General features: G+C 41.7%; 1 protein-coding gene across 2 annotated transcripts in view; it reads left to right on the forward strand.

The window, feature by feature from the left end:
- SETBP1 (SET binding protein 1) overlaps positions 1-22,386 on the forward strand; it is a 258,416-nt gene that overhangs the window by 40,496 nt on the left and 195,534 nt on the right. For both annotated transcript variants that reach the window (XM_062018170.1, XM_062018172.1), the window contains exon 3: positions 9,503-9,586. In XM_062018170.1, the coding sequence (XP_061874154.1) occupies positions 9,503-9,586 (84 nt within the window). The remainder of the gene's footprint in view (positions 1-9,502; positions 9,587-22,386) is intronic.

Below are 22,386 nucleotides of genomic sequence, written 5' to 3' on the forward strand. Positions count from 1 at the left end.
AAAACTATTCTTGAAGTTCATCTATTTTTTTTTTTTACTCTTGAAGTTTTCATTTCAGTTTGAAAAACAAACATAACTTTTGTTATTCCCACAGCTCTGCTCCCAGACTTTCCCCTTACTCTGGCACACATGTTTAGTGATGGTGAGCCGTGAAATTTCTTCAGCTACCTTTCTTTTTCTCCCCTTTTTCAACAAAAACAATCTCTGCTTTCAGCACATTGCAGGATGGACAACAGTTCTGTGTTCAGAAGAGCATCATGGATATAACAAAACACTTTGGGATCATTTTTCTTTTTCTCTTCTGTTTATTGTGAGGTTTTTTTCCCTCTAGTTTGTCAGATTGAGGAGCTTTAGAAATCAAAACCAGGGCAGTCCTGCAACTTCCCACACACCCAGTCACAACTTTCCTTGCACTTCTGCATATGCTGCTGTTTAAAAAATAAGGCAATTTAAGAAGTTAAGGAACACTTCAGCCCAGCAGCACAGCCTTTATGCTCTGAAGAATCTTTGAGTTTTTCTCCAGCCTGACTCAGGAGATGTGAATCCTCTTTTGCCTCTTCTGGATGGAAGTTTCTCAGTGGGAAGGTCCTTGCTGGAGTGTGGCTCTTCCTTGCCAGGGGAGCAGCACATGAGCTGATCTCTGAACAGGTTAAATAAACAGGACTGTGTTTGGGTTAATTGTCGCTGGTTCTGCTGTTCTCCATTACTGATCTATCTGGGAGCCTGGCCAAGGAGCAGATGTGAGAGACAGCGTCATCACCTCCCTCCTCGGCCTCATTGTGTCTGGCTTTATCCCTCTTCTTCTTCTTCTCTTCTTCTCTTCCCACCCCTTTTTCCTTTTTCATTTTTTTCCCCCTATTTTTTTTTCCCCTTGGCTGAGCAAATAGGCCAGATGGCAGCGAGGGGAACAGACAACAAGTGAGCCATGGCATATGGGCAGCCTGTTTAATTTTGACTCCTATTGGGAAGTAGCTTTCAGTGAGATAAGTTACAAAAGCAGAAAAGGAGTAGGAGTGTGTGTCAGAGAGAAGGGGCAGGAAGAAGGGGAGACTCTCTTTGGGATGAAGTAACCCAGCCAAGGGAGTCTGGGATGCAGGGGACCGAAACCCTGGCTGCATTCCTGACACAAAGCAGTAAATTAGCTGTTTCCTTGTCAGTTTGTGCAGGAAGTCGTGTTGGCTGAACATGGGAAGGAAAGATGGAGATGTCTGTCCTCATATGAGGAGGAGGAGGGGGATATTTCTCCAATTTCCACCTTACCCATCCTCCTCCAGGCACACTCCAACCAATCTTAGGAGCAGGGATGCAGATACATTTGCCTAGCAGAAGAGGAATCATGTTGCTCAAGATGATTCTTATCTGTGAATATAACTATGTATGTTTTGCTCATACTTTACTACAGATATTAATGTGAGACTATCCACTATAGGCTTCTTTGAAGAAAAAAATCAAGACTTCTTTTTTTTTGTTACAGAACTAAATAAAAAGTTGATACAAAAGAGAATGAAAGGCTGAAAATAATTATGTGGTTCACAGCTATTCCCCTTTCCCCATCTCTTACCTTTTGACATTCATTTTTCCCTCTTCTGATTTACTTTTTTGATTCAGTATCTTAACTATCAACTTTTTGTTCTCTGTTCACATCATTCATGAATTTTGAATTTTGCTGACTGAGACCAATGTGAGGCTTGCCTTGAATATGTCTCAACAATTTAGGAACAAAATTAGAGTTAATTACACTAAATTATATACATGTGAGTCTTCTTGGTTTCATTTTGATGAACTGGGACTTTGGGAGACAGTGTACTTTTCTTAGTTTTCATAAATGTGATGATTTTGCATCAGAACTTCATTGCAATGTAGTTAAAAGTGCTTACACAGTTTGAGAACTTGAGGAGTTTTACTCCCATTGATACTCAATTTGATTTGGGGTTCCTTGGTGCAGGCCCTCTTATTCACCCCAGAGACTCTGAAATATCTATAATTTTGGCCAATAACTTCCCCCTTTTTTTTTTTTCTATTTGCTTCTCCTTGATGGGAATGAATGTGGAATCTCAATACAATTATCACCTCTATGGGGCGTTTGGAGCTCTGTGAATATTATCAGCATCCTGACTGGTGAAGTGGGACTCTGGCTTGAGTACCCGTGGATGGGATTCAGCTGTGACCTCCAGGCTTGTGCTTGGCAGGGTGGGAAAACTCTGCAAACCAATTAGCTCTGGAAATCTCCAGCCCTGTTGGCAGGATGAAGATGATCCTGGATGGCGGTTGCACTCTGAGCCTGCACAAAGAACTTTTTATACAACATTAATTCTGCAGAGAAGTTTTTATTCACCAGAATCTGTGGAGAAATGATTATGCATTGCTGGCTTGGTGGATCAGAATTTTAACTTGCAGCTCAGGCATTCCTCCACTGATTACTTTTAACATGAAATAGAAAAGCAAGTCTGTGATTTATTGGTGAAATATTTAAGATAGATTGTTGAATTATTCAAATAGCAGAGTTTAAAGCAGGCAAGCAAGCCAAAAAAAAGGGCAGTTCACCCAAATAAGATGTCAATTTCCCTGAATTTGAAAAAACCCACATTTGGACTTGCTAGATGTCAGAAACAATAAGTGCTATTTCAGTGCAAAGAAAAATGCATTTTAAAATTAATGATTTCAACCTTATCGTTCACCCAACAAACTTAAGTTTGACTCTTTCTCCAACTGGTTCTTGCAGACACTGTTTTATCTGCAGTGCTGGGAATTGTTACAGTCCTTCATTGCTTCCTAACACTCACCTACCATCTTTGGGCACTTGCCCAGCCTGGCTGCAGTTTTCCTCTCTCTACAAATTCTAATTGAGAGGGATTTTTGTCCTACTATTGATAAACCAGGCAGGGACTTCTCCAATCTTCTTGCCTGGGGTTTGAATATCACCTCATCTTGTCTTGCATGTAAAATTATCTTCCATCCTATTTTATGCTGGAGAAAAAGCTTGCTGAAGCTGCTATACTTGTCTTTGCCCAGTTGCCCTCTAACATGTGTATGACATTATCGCAAGGTAAAAATAGAGCTCTTCTCAGAGAAGGGGATATGGATCATTCTTGTGGCCTCTAAAGGCTCCAGCATTGTGGCAATAATAGTGTAGATTAGTAAAATAAAGGGTGATTAAAGCATAAAGTTTTGAGATTTTGGGGTTTTTTTGTATGTTTGGTTGGTTGGTTGTGGGGTTTTTTTTGTGGAGCCTTAATGCCATTTTCTCCAACTTTTGAGAATAAAACATGATGGAATCACTGCATTTGGAGGAGCATGTATTGTTTTCAGTTTCTGTGAACCTAATTTTCTCCATATTTAAAAGAGGGTACTAACTCCTGCAGCCGTGTATATTCTCAAAAGAAGATCAGTGTGCCACTCAGTGAAAATGCTTGGGAAAAATGCATCAAATGCACACCTGTAGATGACTTTGAGAAATTCAGCCCTGTCTCTTCATCTACTCCCATTTCAGCACAAAAATAAAACCCCAAATGTTTTTCAATTCTGACCTCCTCTAGTGAGCACTCTGTCTTGTACTGTGCAGCTGAGAAGGAGAAAACTTGCAAGGTCTGACTCTTTCAAACATGTGGCAGCTGAAAAGAAGATAATTAGGACAGGCACATCGAAACAGTACTTTTGCAATATCATTGTGTGTGTGTGTGTGTGTGTGTGTGTGTGTGTGTCTATATTTTACTTCTCCACCTGCCTTCAAAGGGAAGCTGATAAAAAGAATTTGCTTGGTCTTTTTGTTGCTGTAGGGGGGAGGGTGCCGTTTGTGTGTGGTGCTAGAAGACAGATGCTGCAGGTTAAACTACCCCAGAGGGGGCAAACCTACCCAGAGGGGCCAACTCCTGGGACCAAAGCAGTTCTTTTCTTCTTTTTTGCTTCTTTGGGGGTTTGTTGTGTTGTGAGACCAAGTCCTTTATGTCATGTAGGAGCAGGCAAGGGTTTATGAAGCAATCAACTCTAGCAGCAGCAGCAATTACATAAAACTTCAGCCTTTTGTAATAGATTTTGTGTGTATGTGAAAAGTACGATGTTTAAAAGTATTACCAGGAGGGAAGGGGATGTGAACTATTGGGCTTTTTTGTTTTTCCTTGGAAAGAGTCTGTCTGAGTCCCTTTATGCTTTTCAGGCTCAGGGATGAGACAGAGCGTGCGTATGTGTGAGGGCGTGCGCGCGTCTGTGCCCATACAGTCGCTCAAGTGGGAAAAAACCCCGCTTGCGGTTCACACAGGAGGAATTTCTGATGGAGACAACAGTGCTAAGCAGAAAGGCACATCCTGATCTCTAGCAAGTGAGGGGCACTCTCTCGCACACACGCACACACACATACTCTCCGGGCGCTCTGCATAATACGTGCAAAGTGCTGCCCTTTAATGAACGTAACCTATGGTGGCTGGGATGCAGCCGGCCAGACCTCACCATTAATAAACTGGGAACATTCTTCTCCTTTTTAGTCCCTTTTCAATGCCAGCCCTGCGGTTTGATCTCCCTTGAATGCTGCTCCCCCTCATTTGGGGCTCCAATTCTGAGAAGATTTGGCGCATTGTTTGAGGTCGCAGGATGTCGGATTGATTTCGAAGCTTTTGTATTGACTCTGGGCTCCTGAATGAAGCTGTCATGTGTGTCTGTGGTTGGCTAGCAGGCTGTCCGGCTGCAAGCTGTGCCTTCCTTTGTTGTTTAGGCCTCATTGAGCTGAGGGAAGAGGCTCATTTCAGGGTGATTTACCACCACCCAAACACCAGCTGTCTGTTGTACTACCGCTTGCCTCCACCTTGGATTCAGTTCTCATTTCCCTTCTTTCCCCACTTCTCCTCTCCCACTCTACCACTGTAGGCACTTGGGCACCCATTCATCGGGACGCGTGGATCACCCTGACAAAGAAGTGTAAAAAAACCATAAACACTGAATATGTTGTTCTTCCCAGTGTCATTTATGCACCCAGGGGGATATTTTTTAGGGTTCACTGTTGCATAGCTATACACATGTTTTCTTTTTGGTGAAAAACTGAACTATGGCCCTAGGGAAGAAAAAAAAACACAAAAAACCCCACCATGATCATTTTTACTGACTTTTTACTAAGTAGCACATAGTGAAAAACACACTTTTATTCAGAAATAGCTATTAAGGTTACTGACAGGACAGCAGACTGAGTTGCACAGCATGTCTGGTGCAGGATGTCGAGGGTGATGCAAGTGTGCTCTCTGGTCCTGGAGATGTTGGGATATTTCAATGGATGGAGGAGTCAGAGAAGAATGACATCTTCTCACTACATGCTTGTCATTCCTGAGCAGGCATGATCATATTGTTTATGTGGCTATTGTGCTGGAGGGCTGTTTTGGTGGTATAAGACAGGAGAGGAAGAAAAGGGAAGAGGCTCACTGCTCTGCTCAGCTTTACAAAATCTTCCAGAAAAGCATTTCTCTGTGAAAACCCAGGCTATTTCAGCTGCTGAAATGTTGCTAAGAGCCTTGGAAAGGACATACTGGAAGCTATGCCCTTCCCCAGGTTGCCCTGGGCCAAGGCTCAGTTTCTGCACCTCACATTTTGATCCATTAGTGTGGGTGTTTTTGAGAGTATTGCAAGGCAAGAGAGATGCAAAGAGTGTGAATAGTTGAACGTGAGGGCCAGATTTGGCCAGTGAGACCTACCAGGGGCCAAGTGGAGTCAGGTTGTGCCATCTCACTGCGGATGAGGCCACTGCTGTTATTTTTGGTGTCTGTTCCTCAAAACTAAGAAAGGCTGATGGGAACTGGGCAGGACCTGCCAGTGGCTGCAAGGTGTATGGCACGAAGCTGCTGATCAGAGCCTATTTCTCAAGCTGATCTCTCCAGCTGCAGACTTGGGAGAGCTGGAGGAAGATGGAATCTGCCAGTTAATCCCAGCCAGCTCCTCCAGAGCACGGGCCTGGCAGTTCCATGGAGGTCTGCCAGAGCTATGTGCATCGTGTCTTTAACCAGGACTGGCAGCTCTGTGTGGGTTTGCTCTGGACAACACAGCAGTGTGGGCCTCAGCACAGCCTTTGGTGCTGCCTCAAGGGCAATGATTCGTGTATGCCCCTGTGCCTCCCCTTGGAACCAGTGACGTGAAGTGAGTTGTGACCGGCCCTCATTTGACTTCTGGATGACACAGTTTGGTGTTTCTCAACCACAGGCTGTTGAAACTGGCAACTGATCAGCTCCTGTCACCCGTGCAGCTGAGATAATTAAGCCTGTTGCTACTATTATTATTTTTTTTCTTCTTTTTCTTCAACTTCTGGAGCCTGTATTGCCAGGAGGACAGAGACACTTCCTATAAGAAATGGGATAACAGGACATGGCTGTTCGGTGCTCACTGAGGAGCCTTGTTTTTCTTTGCCTTGGGAAAGGGGATGTCTGACAGTGGGTGGAAGCCAGCAGAAAGCAAAGCAAGTTCTTTCTCCATTGGAAATCCTTGTGCCTACCTATTTCTAAACTTGTGTTGCACACAGAGTGTTGCACCAGGAACAGGCAGCACAGGATTGTTTAGCAGTAATACATCTGTGAATTTTCAGGATCACTGTGCTCCTCCCTAGTCCTGTTATTAGAAGGCCATGAAACATGGAAGTGATGCTCCACAAATTAAAACAAAACATCAGGAGTATCCAAGGAGATGAGTCTCCCCTCTGCAGCACTCTCCTCTCCCTCCGCTGTAAGCATCAGGAGTTGTTGGATGAAGGAGGAAAGGATATATTAGGAGATAACAACCACAGCAGGATAGCCCCAGTGAGGTGTTTTAATTTCTTAACAGACTCCTTGGGCACTAGAAACTGTAAAATAACATACAGATAAACAAACAAAAACTCGCTGACCCCTTAGCACCCTGGAGGGCTCTGTTTCAGATCGCTGAATAAAAGCTGAAGTTGCTTGTGCATGTTTAATGTAACACAAGGCGTGTGCTGTGGAAAAACCTGCTTTCTTCTAATCTGGTTCCAGACAGAAGCATCTAAACAGAAGCCCCTTTCCCTGTCCCCACTGAACTGCTTGGTGTAAGCGAGGAAACTGCTGAATGACAAGGCCTCCATCTGCTCTTGAACGGAGTTGCGACTGGCTGCAAATGTTGTCCATATGCTTTTTTTTTTTTTTAAACTTTTCCTTTCAACTTAGCTGCCTAATGTTAGACACCTATCCCCAAATTAAGCATCTGCTCATAATAAGCTTTCCTAAAAAAAAAAAAAGGTGGGGGCAGTAGCTAATTCAGAGAATGCATGTTAAGAGAGGTGCATCAGTTAGAAAAGAAGGTGTGGTTATTCATCCAGTGTGTTGCTCTCATTTGCTTTTTTTTTTAGGGAATGGAAGAGCCTCTGCTTTCTTGTTCTGCCAGGCAAAGAGATAAAACTATCAAATTTTGGGTTCATATTTATATTTTCCAGATAATCATGAGCAATGTCTTGCAATTTTTGTCTGTTAAATAAAGCTGGTGATACTTCTGTCTGGACAGGAGAACAAGATCATGGTTTCCACTGAGCTCAGTTTGCATGACATTATATACTAGAAGCCAGAAAAAGGTCTAAAAACTGGAGATTTTCCTTGATTTGTGGAATAAAAAGGGCTGCAGTATCTTTTCAGTGTAATGACTGCACTGAATACTGGGACAAGTTCACCATCAGTGAAACATGTATAGACCCAGTTTCCTAAACTCAGATGCAGGTTGCTGCTGTAGGCACCGTAAGGTATTCTGGCTGTCCATCAGCCATCTGTAAGGAAATGTGTGGGTCTTCCTCAGGTCCTTTTATATCTCTGAATTGTCTCATATACTGTGTGGTGTCTGGAAAGCCTCCGTTGCTTAAACAGATAAATGTCTCCCCATACTTCTGTTTCCTTTCTCTAAGACTACAATGTAATACAATTGCTTTAAATTTTAAGTTGATCACTTCCTTCTGAGGAATGGTTTTCAAATTTGAGAGATTGTTGTTTGAGGACTGTAGTAATGAGACAAGAACAAAATACCTTTGATAGATGGCGGCGAATGTCAGTTGGAAGTAGTTCCCTAAGAATCTCAGTTTGTTAGGTTGCAATCAGTTCCCAGGCATTGGTTGCTTTGGATAGGTATCAGATTTAGGTAGAGCCTCTTCTGTGGGTTTCTTTTTTCCCCCATCATCTCTTTTGAAAGGAGGAGAAAAAATAACTTCTACACATTATCTGACCTTGCTGGGACTTGTGAGATGCTGAGGTGACCAAGTAAGAGACCTCACCATATTTGGCAGGTTGCAAGCTCTTCGAATGTGACCACAAGATTATCTGCCTGTTTGTAATTCCTGCCACCAAGGGTCATCTCTTTGCAGTGACCTGACATTGAGCAATGGCTGCAATTCCTTTTAATCATATCCTTCCCTTTCCTCATCATTTAGGGCAGAGCACTTCCACTTTGATAAACTGCCTTAATGTTGAGGTCTCCTTTTCCATATAAATTCATCCAGCTGAAATCTTGTGACTCCATGGCTGCTTGTGATTGTCCCTCTGTTGAGCAGCAGATACTGAAAGTGTTTATTTTTCAGCTGTAGGAAGCAAAAGTCTGAAAAGAGGCAATGTTTTTGTGTGTCACAAGTAATTAAGAAGGGTTTGTAGAGATTCAATTGCCTGTGTTACAGTTTGAGCTCAATGAGCATTTTGACCAAACCTGGAATCGCAGCCTGTTTCTGCCATAGTGATTTATCAAGACATCCAGGTCTTGACAAGTTCCAAAAATGCTTTGGTGAAGAACCAAAGTGACTAAAATAATTACTCAAAATGAACCACATTACACTCAGTCAGTCTGATGGATTGTCAATGCAATGAAGGTGTTTGAGCTCAACTTATTTCTCAAGCTGCTGGTTGTAGGCAAAAGGAGGGTGAAGAGACCCTGTTTCTTTATAAATCTCCATTGTCCCCAGCATGTTATTGATGTAGCAGGGTCTGTGCCAGCATCAAGGATGTTGAATTCCTGGCAATGACTTGCCAGTTACATAGACCAATTGTCCTAATGAGGGCAAATCACACCTGCAGACTTCATTTCACAAAGTCTAGCCACAGTAGAAACAAGAACTAACTTGGTAAGAGTGAGCAGAAATATTGCTATATAGTATAAGCTTTATCTGCGGTCATTCCAGTTTCGTATTTTATACTCTCTGAGCGTAATAGACACGTTTCTTTTCATGTATATGTATTAAAACTTTGGCTTAAAATAACCTGTTCCTTTTCAGCTTGGCTTGCCCATATTCCCACTTAGTTCTTCTACACATCTTGCTTTCCTTCTGCCCCTGTCTATGTGACATTTCTGATAATGTGATATTGGCCTTTGAGGGGATCTCCTTGTCAGCCTTGAAGGTGGCTTTCTTTGGAAAGGTATCTTCCAGCACAGCAGAATGAGTCCACAGGCTTCCCTAATGCTCTTTTTTAATCCTGTTTCTGTTTATAAATAAAAGCCTTTTGGTCTTAAGTGATTCAGATTGTGCTAATATTTTTCTTGCCTTATCTCTTTCTAGGGAAAAGTCATTGGAGATGCAAAACTGCTCATGAGTTGTGGTTGCAGAAAAGGGAAGAATGGTCAAGTGAAAGACTCAGATCAGGTCAGTCAATATATGCCTTAACTGGTAGAAATAAAAGAATGTGTTAACATCCAGTTGATTTGAACTCTGCTGTTGCATATTAAGAGTTCCTTGATGCAAACGGAGTCCTTGGCATGGCAGACAATGATACAACATTAATGTTTTTGTATTTGTTATTTGTGGAAAAACCCTCAAGCAAGATCAGGGATTCATTGCACTGGGAGCTGTTAATGCTGTAGCCTAACTTATTTCCATCTGGTTTATTTATTCATGAATTCTGTTTCTTTATAAAAATCCACCCCAGGCAATGCCTTTCTTAAAGAATACTGCACTTCCTTACTGGCTAAATGCATGGTTTCAGACTGTAGCTGCCTGGATGGGTGATAGTTACAAAGAAACGTGCCATTCGTTGCTAGCTTTTGTTCTGAAGTGACACCATCACAAGAACATTCTTTATTGAGGTTCCTCATGAAAGACGTGTCAAAAATTGCTCACAAACCCATGGCCAGGTTTCAATATTCATTACTTGGAATGAATAGCCCTTGATGATAAAATTGGTCAAATTGATGTCAATGGGACTGCTTGTGGAGTTCCATAATGTAAATGAGGTGGACTGCTCTCTGAACTACAGCCATCCAGTCATCTCTTCATATCTTCTACAATTTTACATTTATTCAGATGAGTCAAATTTATCCCTTTAAGATAAAGAGGAATGTGAATCCAGAAATTATTCTTCCCAAAGATGAAACGGAGTTTGATTTGAGAAGAAACATTTTATAAATACTGGGCCATCCAAAGTTAGATACAGTACAGTGAAGCAGTCCATCCCAAAAATCAAATAACTTTGCTTGTGAACAGCCCATGACCACGCATAGTCCTGAGGCAGAATCAATGTCCACAAAGCTCCAAGAACTCCCAGTAACTGACTGATGGGAAAAGAAATTAATTCTTAGGACAAAATGTTTTTCATTTTCAACTTGCATGTTCATCAACCCTAATTAATAACGTCTCTCAGCATTTTTTTTGTTGGTGTCAGAAGATTTGAGAACAGATGTATCACTTATAAATGCTTTGTAGAATCGAGTCCTTCATTGAAGTTGGTTTGGGGTTTTTTAATTACTATATTTAAAATAACAAGTTCAATATCATAAGCTATACCATCAGTTCATCATCGAGACGGGGATTCAAACTACTTTTGCATATTCTCACATAGAAGTTTAATTTTCTCCTGTTGAGGTTGTAACATGTCAGGAGAAAATTAATTTTGAAATGAAACACTTTTACCAATTTTAGTCTTTTGTATTTTCATGTACTCTGGTTGAATCACTCTTGATTTACAGCAGGACTAGAGCAGCGTGAGACCTTTTGTAATAGAGATTAAAAATGGAATGGAAACATCTTGATTGAAGAGATGGTTTTACAAAACATTAGCTCTAAAAAAGCCTGAGTGTTGGACCTAAAACTCATTGATGGAAATATTTTAATTGTAGAGTAGGCAATAGTTTTTAGAAGGAAAAAAAAAAAACCAAAACATTTTCTTTTATGTTTTCTGGGATACTGATAAAGAATTATCTGCATTTAGTTACCTTCGGAAATCTGATTTTTTGATATCTGGTGATGTGTTGACTGTCTCAATAACAATTTCTTGCAATATCAGCATAAAGTATTAGACAAGTGCTTGCTCCAGAGGCTGTAAACTCATCTGTTGAGCCCTTGGGAGGGTCCTGTCAGTATTTCTGGGGACAGGAGGTAGATGGGGAGGAAACTAGTACAGGAGGGTGGACGGCAAAGTGGAACATTTGTTTGTGAATGCAGGACCTCAGTTCAGCTTATAAATTATCTCTGGGCCTTGTAGGTAAACACAGACTTCTATGGTGACATTGGCTGGGAAAGGCAAACACTTGCTCATGATTGTAGGCTAATCCTTCAGGACATTAATTGCCAGAAAACCAAGGAAGTATTATTTTAGGAACAGCTTTTTTCGCTTTGTGAAGGGCAAAAACACTGCACTGGATTTAGTTTTGTTTGCAGAGCTTTACCCCCTCCTCCTGCGCTCTGTCTCAGATTTTGAAGATTTACCTTTTTTATTGTTGTTGGGGTATTTTTTTTCTTCTTTTTTTTCTTTTTGTGTCTTGCTTTGCATTTTTCTATGATCCGTCTGTAAAAACTTAATTTTAGTTTTCACGAGTGTGCACATAAGTAAGTGTAACTATTGTACCACTTATACCATCAATTATTTAAAGGTTTGGGACCAACCAGCTACTTCTCGGCTGAACTTTTGTGAAAGGTGAAGCTTTGCAAATGTTTGGGGTTTTTTTGTTGTTCTTTCGTGTTAATTTGGAAACTTGCAAAAAGTCCTGGGCACACTGCCTCACCAGGGAAAATCCCCAGCTGAACCAAGTCATGACCCCATTCCTAAGAATTTGATTCACTGATACCTTAACCTCCTTGACTTAACTGTTTCCCTGAGCCCAGCATCCAAAGGCACCTATCTACATGGTGTTTACCATGGTGCAAGTCACCAATGTGTAAACCCTGGGGCCGTCAGGGTTGAGGGCAGAAGTCCAAACAGGCTTACATGGCTTACATGGGCCTGGGATTTCATAGCAGTCAGAGGGAACCCAGCTTTCATGCTGGATTTGCATCAGAGCAGGAGAGGGACTGGTGGTCTATGTTGTGTGTCCTCCCAGTTAAAATCAAACCGTACAAAGTGAGGTGAAAGGCTAAGTGGTACAATATAAATCCCACAAAAGCTTTGAAAAGGGAATACAGCCGAGTGCACTGAAGAACTAGGATCTTGTGCTCTATGGATGGTCTTGGTAGAGCTTTGGGTTGGTGAAGCAGGGTGACTGAGAGGTGTCCCAAAATAAGGCCACCTCTTGGCAGCAAAACTGCTGTGTCCTAGGCTGCCATTGGCACTATTACCAGTTGCTTGTGTGCTTTGTGGGAGTGAATTTCACCTATGCTCCAAGACTCAGAACCAAGACTCTGCACCACAAACATCCTGCGGTAATTGTAAGGTTCATATATGTTCTTCAGGGTTGTTATTAGTTTCCCAGTAATTTATGCCTGCCCATAAATTATTATACTGTTGCTTATTATTTAAGGGTGCGTTGTTGCATAAGAATGGCAATCCTGGACTAGGATTTCCTTGTGCTAAGTAGTATATTAACATAAAGCAGGAAAGTTGGTTCCTGGGGAGTGATTTCATTTGTGTACCTTCTGAGGAAAGTAAAATGTCATTTAAAAAGAGGGAAAATATGTGGGTGGACAAATACTGTGCATATTAGAGATATGCATATAGTCTGAGAACCAGAAGAAGCAAAGAGTTTTATATTCTCAGCACATGTAGCTCTTCCATTGCAGGCTTTAGTTTTATTTGTTTTCCGTTGCTTCTCCCAAAAGGTAGGCAGCTCATCAATGTTTAACTGCTCTTATCCTTTGATTATTTTTTTCTTTTTTCTCTTTGCTTAACTTTCCTGGTGGCTTGTGCGAGCTAAAGTGTTACTGAGAAGTCAGATCCTCCTGTCTTTCAGATGTGTTTGTTTTTGGTTTTAATATGATAAATGTATGCCTCCTCTGGAAACGGTACCCATGCTGCAGAGTAATTATTTAGTGAATGGTGGATCCAGATCATGTTGGCAAGGATCAGATTAATCATTATTAATCATGACCCCTCTGACAGTAACCTCATCCCTTGCTTAAGTGCTGTTCTTTATTAAGAAGTAATAGCTATTTGGGGATGGCTGGGCCAGTGCTCTCGTTGCACCAGCACCAGGGCTCAGGGCTTCTGGCAGGAGGCAGAGGAACTTAGTTAAAAAATAAAAATAGAGGCACATGGTCCACGTTCCAGAAATGAAATAGGCACCTTCCCCTGTGGGCTTCTTCAGCCTCATCTGAGTGTCCTCCTTTCCCCTGAAGCCTCCTGGGAGTTTGTCTCTTTCCAAAGGTTGAATTCAAGAGTTTGGGAAGAAATAATCTCTTTGACACTTTCTTGTTTGTGCACTTGATTTTCTTTTTAAACTTAGATCCCAGTATATATAATATATAAAGGATTGCATGTGCAATCCATGCAGAGATAAGATTTTAAGGTCTGTTGCAGTGGTTGCAGTAGGTTTCAACAGCTGACAAGACTGAAGGTGATCTGAGCTCTCTCGTACAAATCCAGTTGTACCAAGTAGACCCCAAACCAACCACTGATTTTGAGAATTTCTGAATTCCTTGAAGAAGTTGCAACATTCACCCTGTACTCAAAGTTATGAGGAGTCCAACTTCTCTTTCCAGGACACCGGACTGGGGATTACAGGTCTGTGTATATATATCCCAAAATATATCTCTTTATCAGTTGTGCCACCAGAGACCTGATGAGAGCAGACAGTAGTTTGATTCATAATGATTCTATTTTTCCTAGTAGTACTGGTTCTTGTTAGGAGGTGAAGGAGGACTATCAACAGATGTCATCATTATTTCAGCAAAAGCACAATGACATAAGTACTGGATTGAAACGTATCTCCCTATTCCCCTCAAACCAAAAACCCACAAACATCACCTTAATTACTTTTAAAAATGTTTTCATTGACTGCATGGAAATCCAGGACAAAGCTAAAGAGAACAAAGGAAAGAAAAATGTTTTTTGTCCCCATTTAGGTCTTTGATACCTGGAGGGTAGCATTAGAAACTTGGAGCGAACCTGCTACACTCTTTTGATGTTTGCCAAAGTTGTTGTGGGATTAACATTGTTTAAAGGTTGAAGGAAGTTACTGAAGAGTAAAAGTACCAGCAAAGACAAAAGGACCAATACAAATTATCTGGTAAACCACTGTTAAATTTTATGTGCTCAGGGCTACTGGTATTTTCCCATCTTAAAAAAACATGGGGCAAGTTTGGAGGGGAGGAAAGGAGACTAAAATGTATATAAATAAACCCACCTCTTAAAATAGCTAACTGGCCTGGCCTGAACTGTGTCGGAGCTAAGTTCCTTTGGCAGCCAGCACTGTAATATCTGTTGAGGGTGTAGCAGAAGGCTGAGACCAGATTTTGAAGAATTTGCCTTAGCTTCACTGGCTCTCCCTTGAATTCTTCCACTTGTCAGCAAGAAATGCACCAAAACACAAAGTGAGGGAGTGCAAATGCTCCCAGTCTCTGTCTGAGCATATCTGGATCACTCTCCCACAGCTAATGTTTCTCTGTGCTATAAGAGTAATACAAATTAATGAAAGCACTGACTAACGTGGAAATACATAGGTAGAAGAAAGCAGGAGGAGAGAACTGGGGGAATGTAGGTATGCTGTCCACTGTGTCCTGCACCCAGTTTATGGAAGAGTTTGAGTCTCTGATTGAAAAGTCATTGGATCCTGCACAGGTTATAACAAGCTAGAACAAGAAGTAAAAGACAAAGAGAAAGGATGTTAAATGTCTGGGGTGTCTGGGCAGTAATAAACCCTTGAAAATCTTTTGTTGTTGAATAAAGCAGGCTAGGTGATGATACAGGAACACAGGAGTGCCCTGGAACATCTAGTCCTTTGAGTCTCTCAGGGAATGGCTACATAGAGCACCACTGATAAACACATCCTTTTTGACACTGATACTTGTTAGAAACAAATCTTGTAGCTCTGTCATTACACTCATCCTACCAATTAATCTTTTACTTTCCAAATACTCATCTTGCTCCTGCTGCCAGATTAGAGTGTTTTTCCACTCGTGATGTAAGTGGTCGTATCAGTAAGGGGGACCACCTTTGATTTTCCATTCACCTACCACAATTTTCTTGTTGCTGGTGGTGCTGTAGGGGGAAAATAGTTCCTTGAACCAAAATGCTGTAGAAAACGTAATCTCAGCAAACTTTTTGAAAAGCTGGGTATTTCTTCCTCTCAATGGGATCCAATTGAAGAGAAGAGGTATTTGAATGAAAGATTCTCCAGCTACCTATTCTCTGGACTTCCCAATTTTATACAGCAGTGGTGCTTTGGTAATTGCTGAATCTAGTGCTAAGCATCTGCTTTACCAGTGCCTGGGAAAGGGTTTTTTTTATTTAATTCGTCTTTTGTGTGGAATTGAAGTTGTTCTGATATGGAACTTGGGTGTATAAGTCCTCATTCTTTGGATTTATGTAAGTTTTGGAGGGATGATGTTATGAAAGAAACTTCCTCAGTGTAAGGTCTCCAGACAAAAGAGATTGAGATTATGAGTGTCCTTTGCAAGTTTAGCTGTAATAGGTTTGTGTTTGCAGTGGGTTACACCTCCATTCACACAATGCCCTTAGGAAGCTGACATTTCTAATGACCTCTTATAATCATCTATTTCCTTTTCTCACTCATTTTATGAATAGTCTTGTACTCACTTCAAGAGTTTCCCACCTTGTTCCTTGTACACTTCATATTAATTTCAAACAGGGTTGGGCTTCCTGTACAGTGTAGCACAGTATAGACTGAAGTTCAATAGAGCTTTTGCTTTCTACAGGAAAGCAGGGACCAAAAAACTCATATTGCCCTTTTTTGCAGGAAAGGTTTCAGAAATGACAGTGAGCAAATTGTTTCCTTTTTTTTTCCCTTTTGAAGCAATCCTGAATGTTTTCTTTAACACAGTGCCCTGCACCCATTTGAAATGTAAAACTTAGGGCTCTGACCTTTTCTAGTGAGTGATGATCCCATGGCACTTTCCCTTGTGAGTTGGAGCACATGAGTACTGGTGATGATGTTTTGTCCAGGCTCTGATTCAGGATATGTGTTCTGCAGACTTTCTCCTGTGCCTTCACTGAGACATGTTATTCTTCACTTCCTGCCCTAAACTGCTGAGTCCTGCCACCTTGCATTGATCCTGCCACCTTTGTTGTGCCTTGGAGGCAGGTTCATTTTGGTGGTGGATGAAGGGAATCTGGACAGTTTTGAAAATCGGTTTTAGAGCTCTCTGAGTGAAAAGTTCTTCATGCATGAAAAAAATTAGTGGAATCAATTGTCATCATCAGACTCAAATTCTGAATTTGAAAGGGTCATTTATACTCCTCAAAGCACACAGGATGCAGAGTGCTAAAAGAGAACTAAAGCAGCCAAATAAAATGCTGCCTCATGTAATTTCAGGCTTTGCAATCCTAGAGAACATTAATAACTATCTTGTTCTTTTCACTGTTCTCTTTATACGGGTAGAGGGAAAGAGTCAGAGGAGAGGAGCTGCACCTGCTGCTGATCCTCTCCAAGCAGTCCCATGCCCTCCAGGTTAGCAGCTTACCTGCTGTGTGGAGACTCAACCAGGGTAGGGACCACATGCAGATGAATGAGGAAAAGCCATAGGTGAAGATTTATACTTGTCCAGTTATGATAGAGGGAGGACAATCTTTCTCCTTTGCTCTCTGTCATTGTGGCTGCATTTGATACCTTTCCCACTGTCTTCTTCCCATTTCCACTTAGCAGATGCTGATCACTAGGTCAGTATCTGTCAGCCACCTTTTAGATGGCAAACGCCACGTGAATCCAGATCTCATCTACTCAGAAGTTCATGTAAACAGAACGGCCTGCTCATTGCTGCTGAGAGCTGTGAGGTACAAGGAAAGTGCAAAGGCTTTGTGGAGGGTGGCAGATGGAGAGAAGGACCTATTCATTGGTTGGAGTGATGTACTTGCAACTTTGTGGAGCACTTCACGCCTATCTCAACATGGGTGCAAAATGCCAGTCAAGCAGAATGGTGGGAGTTTGCACCCTCCTTTTACTCACATTGTATCAGGGTCAATGTCAAGACGAGATTCAGGTCCTAAATCTCAGCGAGTCATCTGACTGGAATTGTACCAAATGTAATTGTTCTGCATTCAGCAAACATCCAGTCATGTCATTGGTTATTCATAGAAAATGTGTTTGGTTTATTTTTCCAGCAGCTCAGGTAACGACTTTTCCTGATTTTCTCATGGAAGCTGTTGAGTTTACCACACTGCTAGGAATGTTTCTGCATTGCTCCATTTAAACAGTCTTTTCTTCCTTATATCCTTTTACTCTTTGTTCTGTGCCACCTTGTGAGTTTCTTGTTCCTGCACACAAGTCTTCTTTGGTGACAGACAGCAGCAGCTTAAGATAGGTGTGTACCTTGGGTTCAGAGTTTCCTAATATAGGTCAGTTTTTAAAACAGTACCTCCTGGAAAGCATTCAGAAAGTTCTGTCAAATAAAACTGTAGCCAGAGTGGGCTTTATAGAAGAAAAAAAAAATCCCTTGTGCAAGGGAGAAATCACTACAGGAATAGTTTGAAAGTATAGCAGGGAGAAGAAGAAGTGGTTCAGCGTCTACAGTCAGCTCACCTTTCAGAGATGCTGGGTCAATTCCTCAGTCTGCCACAGGTTTCTTACACAACCAGGTGTGTTATTTAATTCACACAGGCCTCAGCTCTCTGTATAAAGCAGCGAGAGCAATACGGATATCTTTCATAATAAAGACTGGAGAGTACTTGGGTATTAGCATGGTATAGAGCCTTGCCTGAGGTAGGTTAACACCAGCTTGAATGATAGTATGGTTCCTACCAGCACCCCAACAGAGGGATATTTTATTCTTTTTTTTTTTTTTTTAATGTCATATCTTAAAAAGAACTAGACAAAAGTCTGATCTAAAGTAGGGAAAAAAAAAATAAAAGAAAAAGCCATATGATTTGCTGCAGGACTAAATCCCCTCTGTATTCTCCAGGTTCCAGCCTGGAGAATACATTCACAGCTGCATTATAAACCCACAAAACCAGACAACATAACCTTAACTAACACAACACTGCTAACACACTGCTGTAATGGGATCATTCTGCTATGGCTCATGGGCACATTTTAAGTGTCATCAATTCAATCTACAACTGGCGGCTGTTAAGTGCAAAACCATTTTAGCAATTGCATCTCACATGCAGGAATGATCGAATATTAATGGCTTTTCTTTTGTGGAGAAAAAATACAGAGAGGAAAATGAAAAGCCACAGGAAACCTCATCGTCCTTCCTCAGGTAGTGAAGTTCATTTCTGGAAGACAGCAGGATCAGCCTAGCAGCTGAGCAGTGGTGTAAGTGCTGGGAAATAGACTCTAATTCTCCAGCATTGCTCTGTTCTACAGACTTGGGCAAGTTACTTCATTTTAATTTACTTCTAAGCCTTATCACTTCAAGGATGTGAGATGTTTGACAGATTAGTTATTTCCTTCCATTGTTGGAATGGGTAAGACTCTACTTGCATGACATTGAGACTGAACAGAGAAATGCTATAAGGGATGAGGCCCAGTGTTATGTCCCACCAAAGATGCTTCACTGTGATTGTTTTGGTAGTTGATGTCAATCCCTTTAAAAATGTTTTGCAACTGAGTGAGAAATGGGATTACCTTACCCAAAGTTGAGTTCAAAAAAGATGATGACATTAATTTTCCCAACCTTATGTCCTTCTCAATATACCCTGGGCTGCCTGGTCTTATACCTTGTCACTTTTTAGTCATGGGAAAACATGTGATTCCATTTGGATATGGGTACTTGTGTTATCTATAGGTATTATGGGCCAAAACTTGGCCAACTGTTCTGTGGCTGTGAGTATCCACGTAAACAGGATGTCAAGGAGACAGCAGCCACTTTCCATGAACTCTGGTGCTCCCCAGTGCTGCCAGGTCAGAGATGTTGTAGGCTTTTGGCAGGGCACTCTTAACAGTTTGATTTTAGATGACTGGCTGACTGGTGGATGTCTTGTTGAGGCATCTATACTTCTCTCCAATGACTCTGTCAGGAACAGAGGCTACTGAATTGAACCACAGTTATCTTCAGAAGGAAGTCAATTGAAGTATCTGTCTCAACATCCTCCCTAGAGGTCAGTGGTCATACTTAGAAAACAAAGGAATGATTCCTGGTGAATAACAGCCTGCCAAAGCTTTTATATTCTCTTTTTATCATTATCAAATCCTGCTGAAGAGGCTGTGAGGGAAAGAAACTCTCAAGCTTCATTTTCAAGAAGCTGCTGGGATAAAGATGAGGCATTTCAAATCAATACTGAAACTTATATTCCAAAGAGCAAATAGGAGAGTCATTATAAGCTGCTTTACTTCTCATCTCTAATTCCCCATATTCATAACTTAAGCCCTGTCATTTGGATTTATCCTCTGTGGCCTGCAGTGACACCAGGAAAAGTCCTTCTTTTTAAATCTGTGGCAAAAAAAAAATAACAACGCTGCAGGGTAGGATCATATCTCCACAGAAGTTTAGGGCTTAAATGTTTCATGTTGGGCAACAGATTTTGCTGTCTTCTCCCCCTCCTGTTTGTCCCCCTCTTCCCTCCTCTGCTGTTAGACATCAATCATCCTCTTTCCTAGAGGCTAGGATACAAACAGTGTAATCCCAGAGAGAAAGGGTACTGATACAGCCAATCCTGCACGTGTCTAGTGCTCTGTCCTTGGAGATGCCATTGCTAAATCTAATGATAGGCTTTTGTTGATGGGAGTATTTCAGCTAGATTGGAGAAAGCAATAGGAGTGGTTATCTAGGAACCCAGCTTTGCCATCATTGGGTGATCTAGTAAATCTCCATCTGCTTCTATTTTAAGTGACTTTCTAAAATTATCATTATTACTTCTTGGTTTGTCTTATCTTGGCACTTACAGCATCATAAATACAATTTCCTCACCAGCAATGTTTTTAATTGTGACCTGGAAATGAACCTTAGACCTGACTCAGCTAACCCAAATGAACTATTCATAACACATAAAGGATTGGTGTTGAATTATCTAATGACCTTAAAATAAGGAAGGCTTCCTGTATAGGCTGCTTTTTGGAGGACGCATAACAAGCTCAGATTCTCTTCTGTTAAGTGGCCTTCAGAAGAGATTTTGGGGTTTGTTGGGATATTTTGCTGGATTTTTGGTTTTTCGGTTGGGTTTTTTTGTTTTTTCCTCCTTCGGTTTGGAGATCTGGGATGTGTTTAGAGGAAGTCATATTACTCACCTTCAGAAAAATCCCACAACATTATATTCAGGAGAAACTGATGAACAATGGTTGACTTCTGGCAAGCCTAGGCAGCGACAGCTTGTTCCAGCAGCACTATCTCCCTGTTCCTGTGTTTATTGAACTGGACTTGAAATCTCATGATATTCTGCTGGCATGTTTGGGAACGAACTTTGGTGGGAAGCCAGTACTTTCTCCCATCTGATAAGTCCTTGTTAAACCCCACTACTACTTTTTCTAACTCTCCTCTGGACTTTGAATTACATTGCAGTGAACACAGTACACGTGAGTAAGAGTTTAAGGTCTTGGTGTTGCTAACTTGGGTGGTCCCATTAAAAAGACCAGGTTTACTCTCTTGGCTGCAGAACCATTCCAAACATTGCTGCTATTTTTCTTCCCAGAGCATTTCTCACCTGCCTTTTTTTTTTTCCCCCCTTCCATGCCCACTCTATTAATATGTGTTTTAACCTGTTAACTTTGGAACCTTAATGTTAACTGCATAGGAGGCAGCTTTTCTGAAGGTTCATAAAATATGTATCAGAGTTGGGAATATAAAATGCTCCCATTTTGTAGCACACAAAATGTATAAAGTGCTGAGTGGAAATTGAGAGGAACCCAACTTAAACCTTTGAAAATCACTGCCAGTTCCAATGGACTGTATTTATTTTGACTTGGAAGGCTCAATCCGGTCCAGATGAGGTCATTTGGTGGGGAGCACATGTGTCTGCACAGAGCCGGGAGGGAGGGAGGGAGGGAAACCTCCAGGATGCTTCATCTCTGAGGTGTTGAGCTGCCAGGGAGCAGTTGTGAGAGCAGGGCAGGCAGCCCATCGGTGTGTTGATCCTGGCATCAGAGCATAACGCTGGGGTGGAGGTGTTGTAATGTTGAAATTGATTTCTTTTTAGGCAGTCAGGAGAGTGCAGCTTTTGTACTCTCAGCTATTTACTGGGCAGGGTAGGTGGAGGCAAAGCTTGTTGTGCTCTAAGAATTTGGGGACAGGTAGATATATTTAGGTAGGAATGTGTATAGTTAGTGATTTATACATTTTCATGAAGCACAGAGCTTGTTATTTCATTTGCAGGACTCTTATCTTTCAGCTCATCATCTATAATACTTGTACTCTCAGCACCTGATACCTGCTCAGCACCATTTTACTTTCTCCTCCTTCTGTTCCTGCATCTTCCCTTATGCCCCTTGACAAGACTGATTGCTCAGCCATTTGTCTCTATGAAATTTCACTTTTCTCTCCTGGAACTCCATCTCTGATGCTCACTGCTCCATCCCAGCAGGTGGGAAAGGCCTCTGTGCCCTCCTCAAGCAGCCCAGTCCTCCTCACTCCCCCCCTCCCTGCCTCCCTGCCAGCAGCCTGTTTGCCAACACTTTGCATGAGGAAGCTGCCTCTATAAAAATAAACCATGCTGAAATCTGAGAGACACAAACCACACCATTCTCACACTTCATTATTGGTAATGGCAACCTATTTGATTTCCATTTGCAAACAGTAGCCTGTATATGCTCCTTACCATGCAGCCCACCTCCCTGCATCATTTTCTGCACAAATTCAGGTTCCCCGTGCCTGGTACTTAGCCTGCTTTGTGGTTTGCTTGCTCTGAGCCACAGGCTCCCCTGCTTAACAATTAAAGTGTGGAAAAAGCCTGTTAAGTCACTGACTTAATTGCCTGGTTACTGGTCACTGCCAACACAAGGTTACCATCTGCAAAGGGCTTGAGCCTCTTCTCCCACCTCGTCTACCTTTATAGGATTTTTCTCCTTGCAGCTGGCTTTTATTGCTGATTTACACTGGAGAAAGCCAGCAGAGACAGACCTATGTTTCTTTTTCTTATTCCCAATGTGCACTGCCACGTGGGCATTGCTTGGGGTTGGCTGACCATGCAA

This window comes from Colius striatus, chromosome Z (assembly GCF_028858725.1).
Source record: "Colius striatus isolate bColStr4 chromosome Z, bColStr4.1.hap1, whole genome shotgun sequence".
NCBI classification, from domain to species: domain Eukaryota; kingdom Metazoa; phylum Chordata; class Aves; order Coliiformes; family Coliidae; genus Colius; species Colius striatus.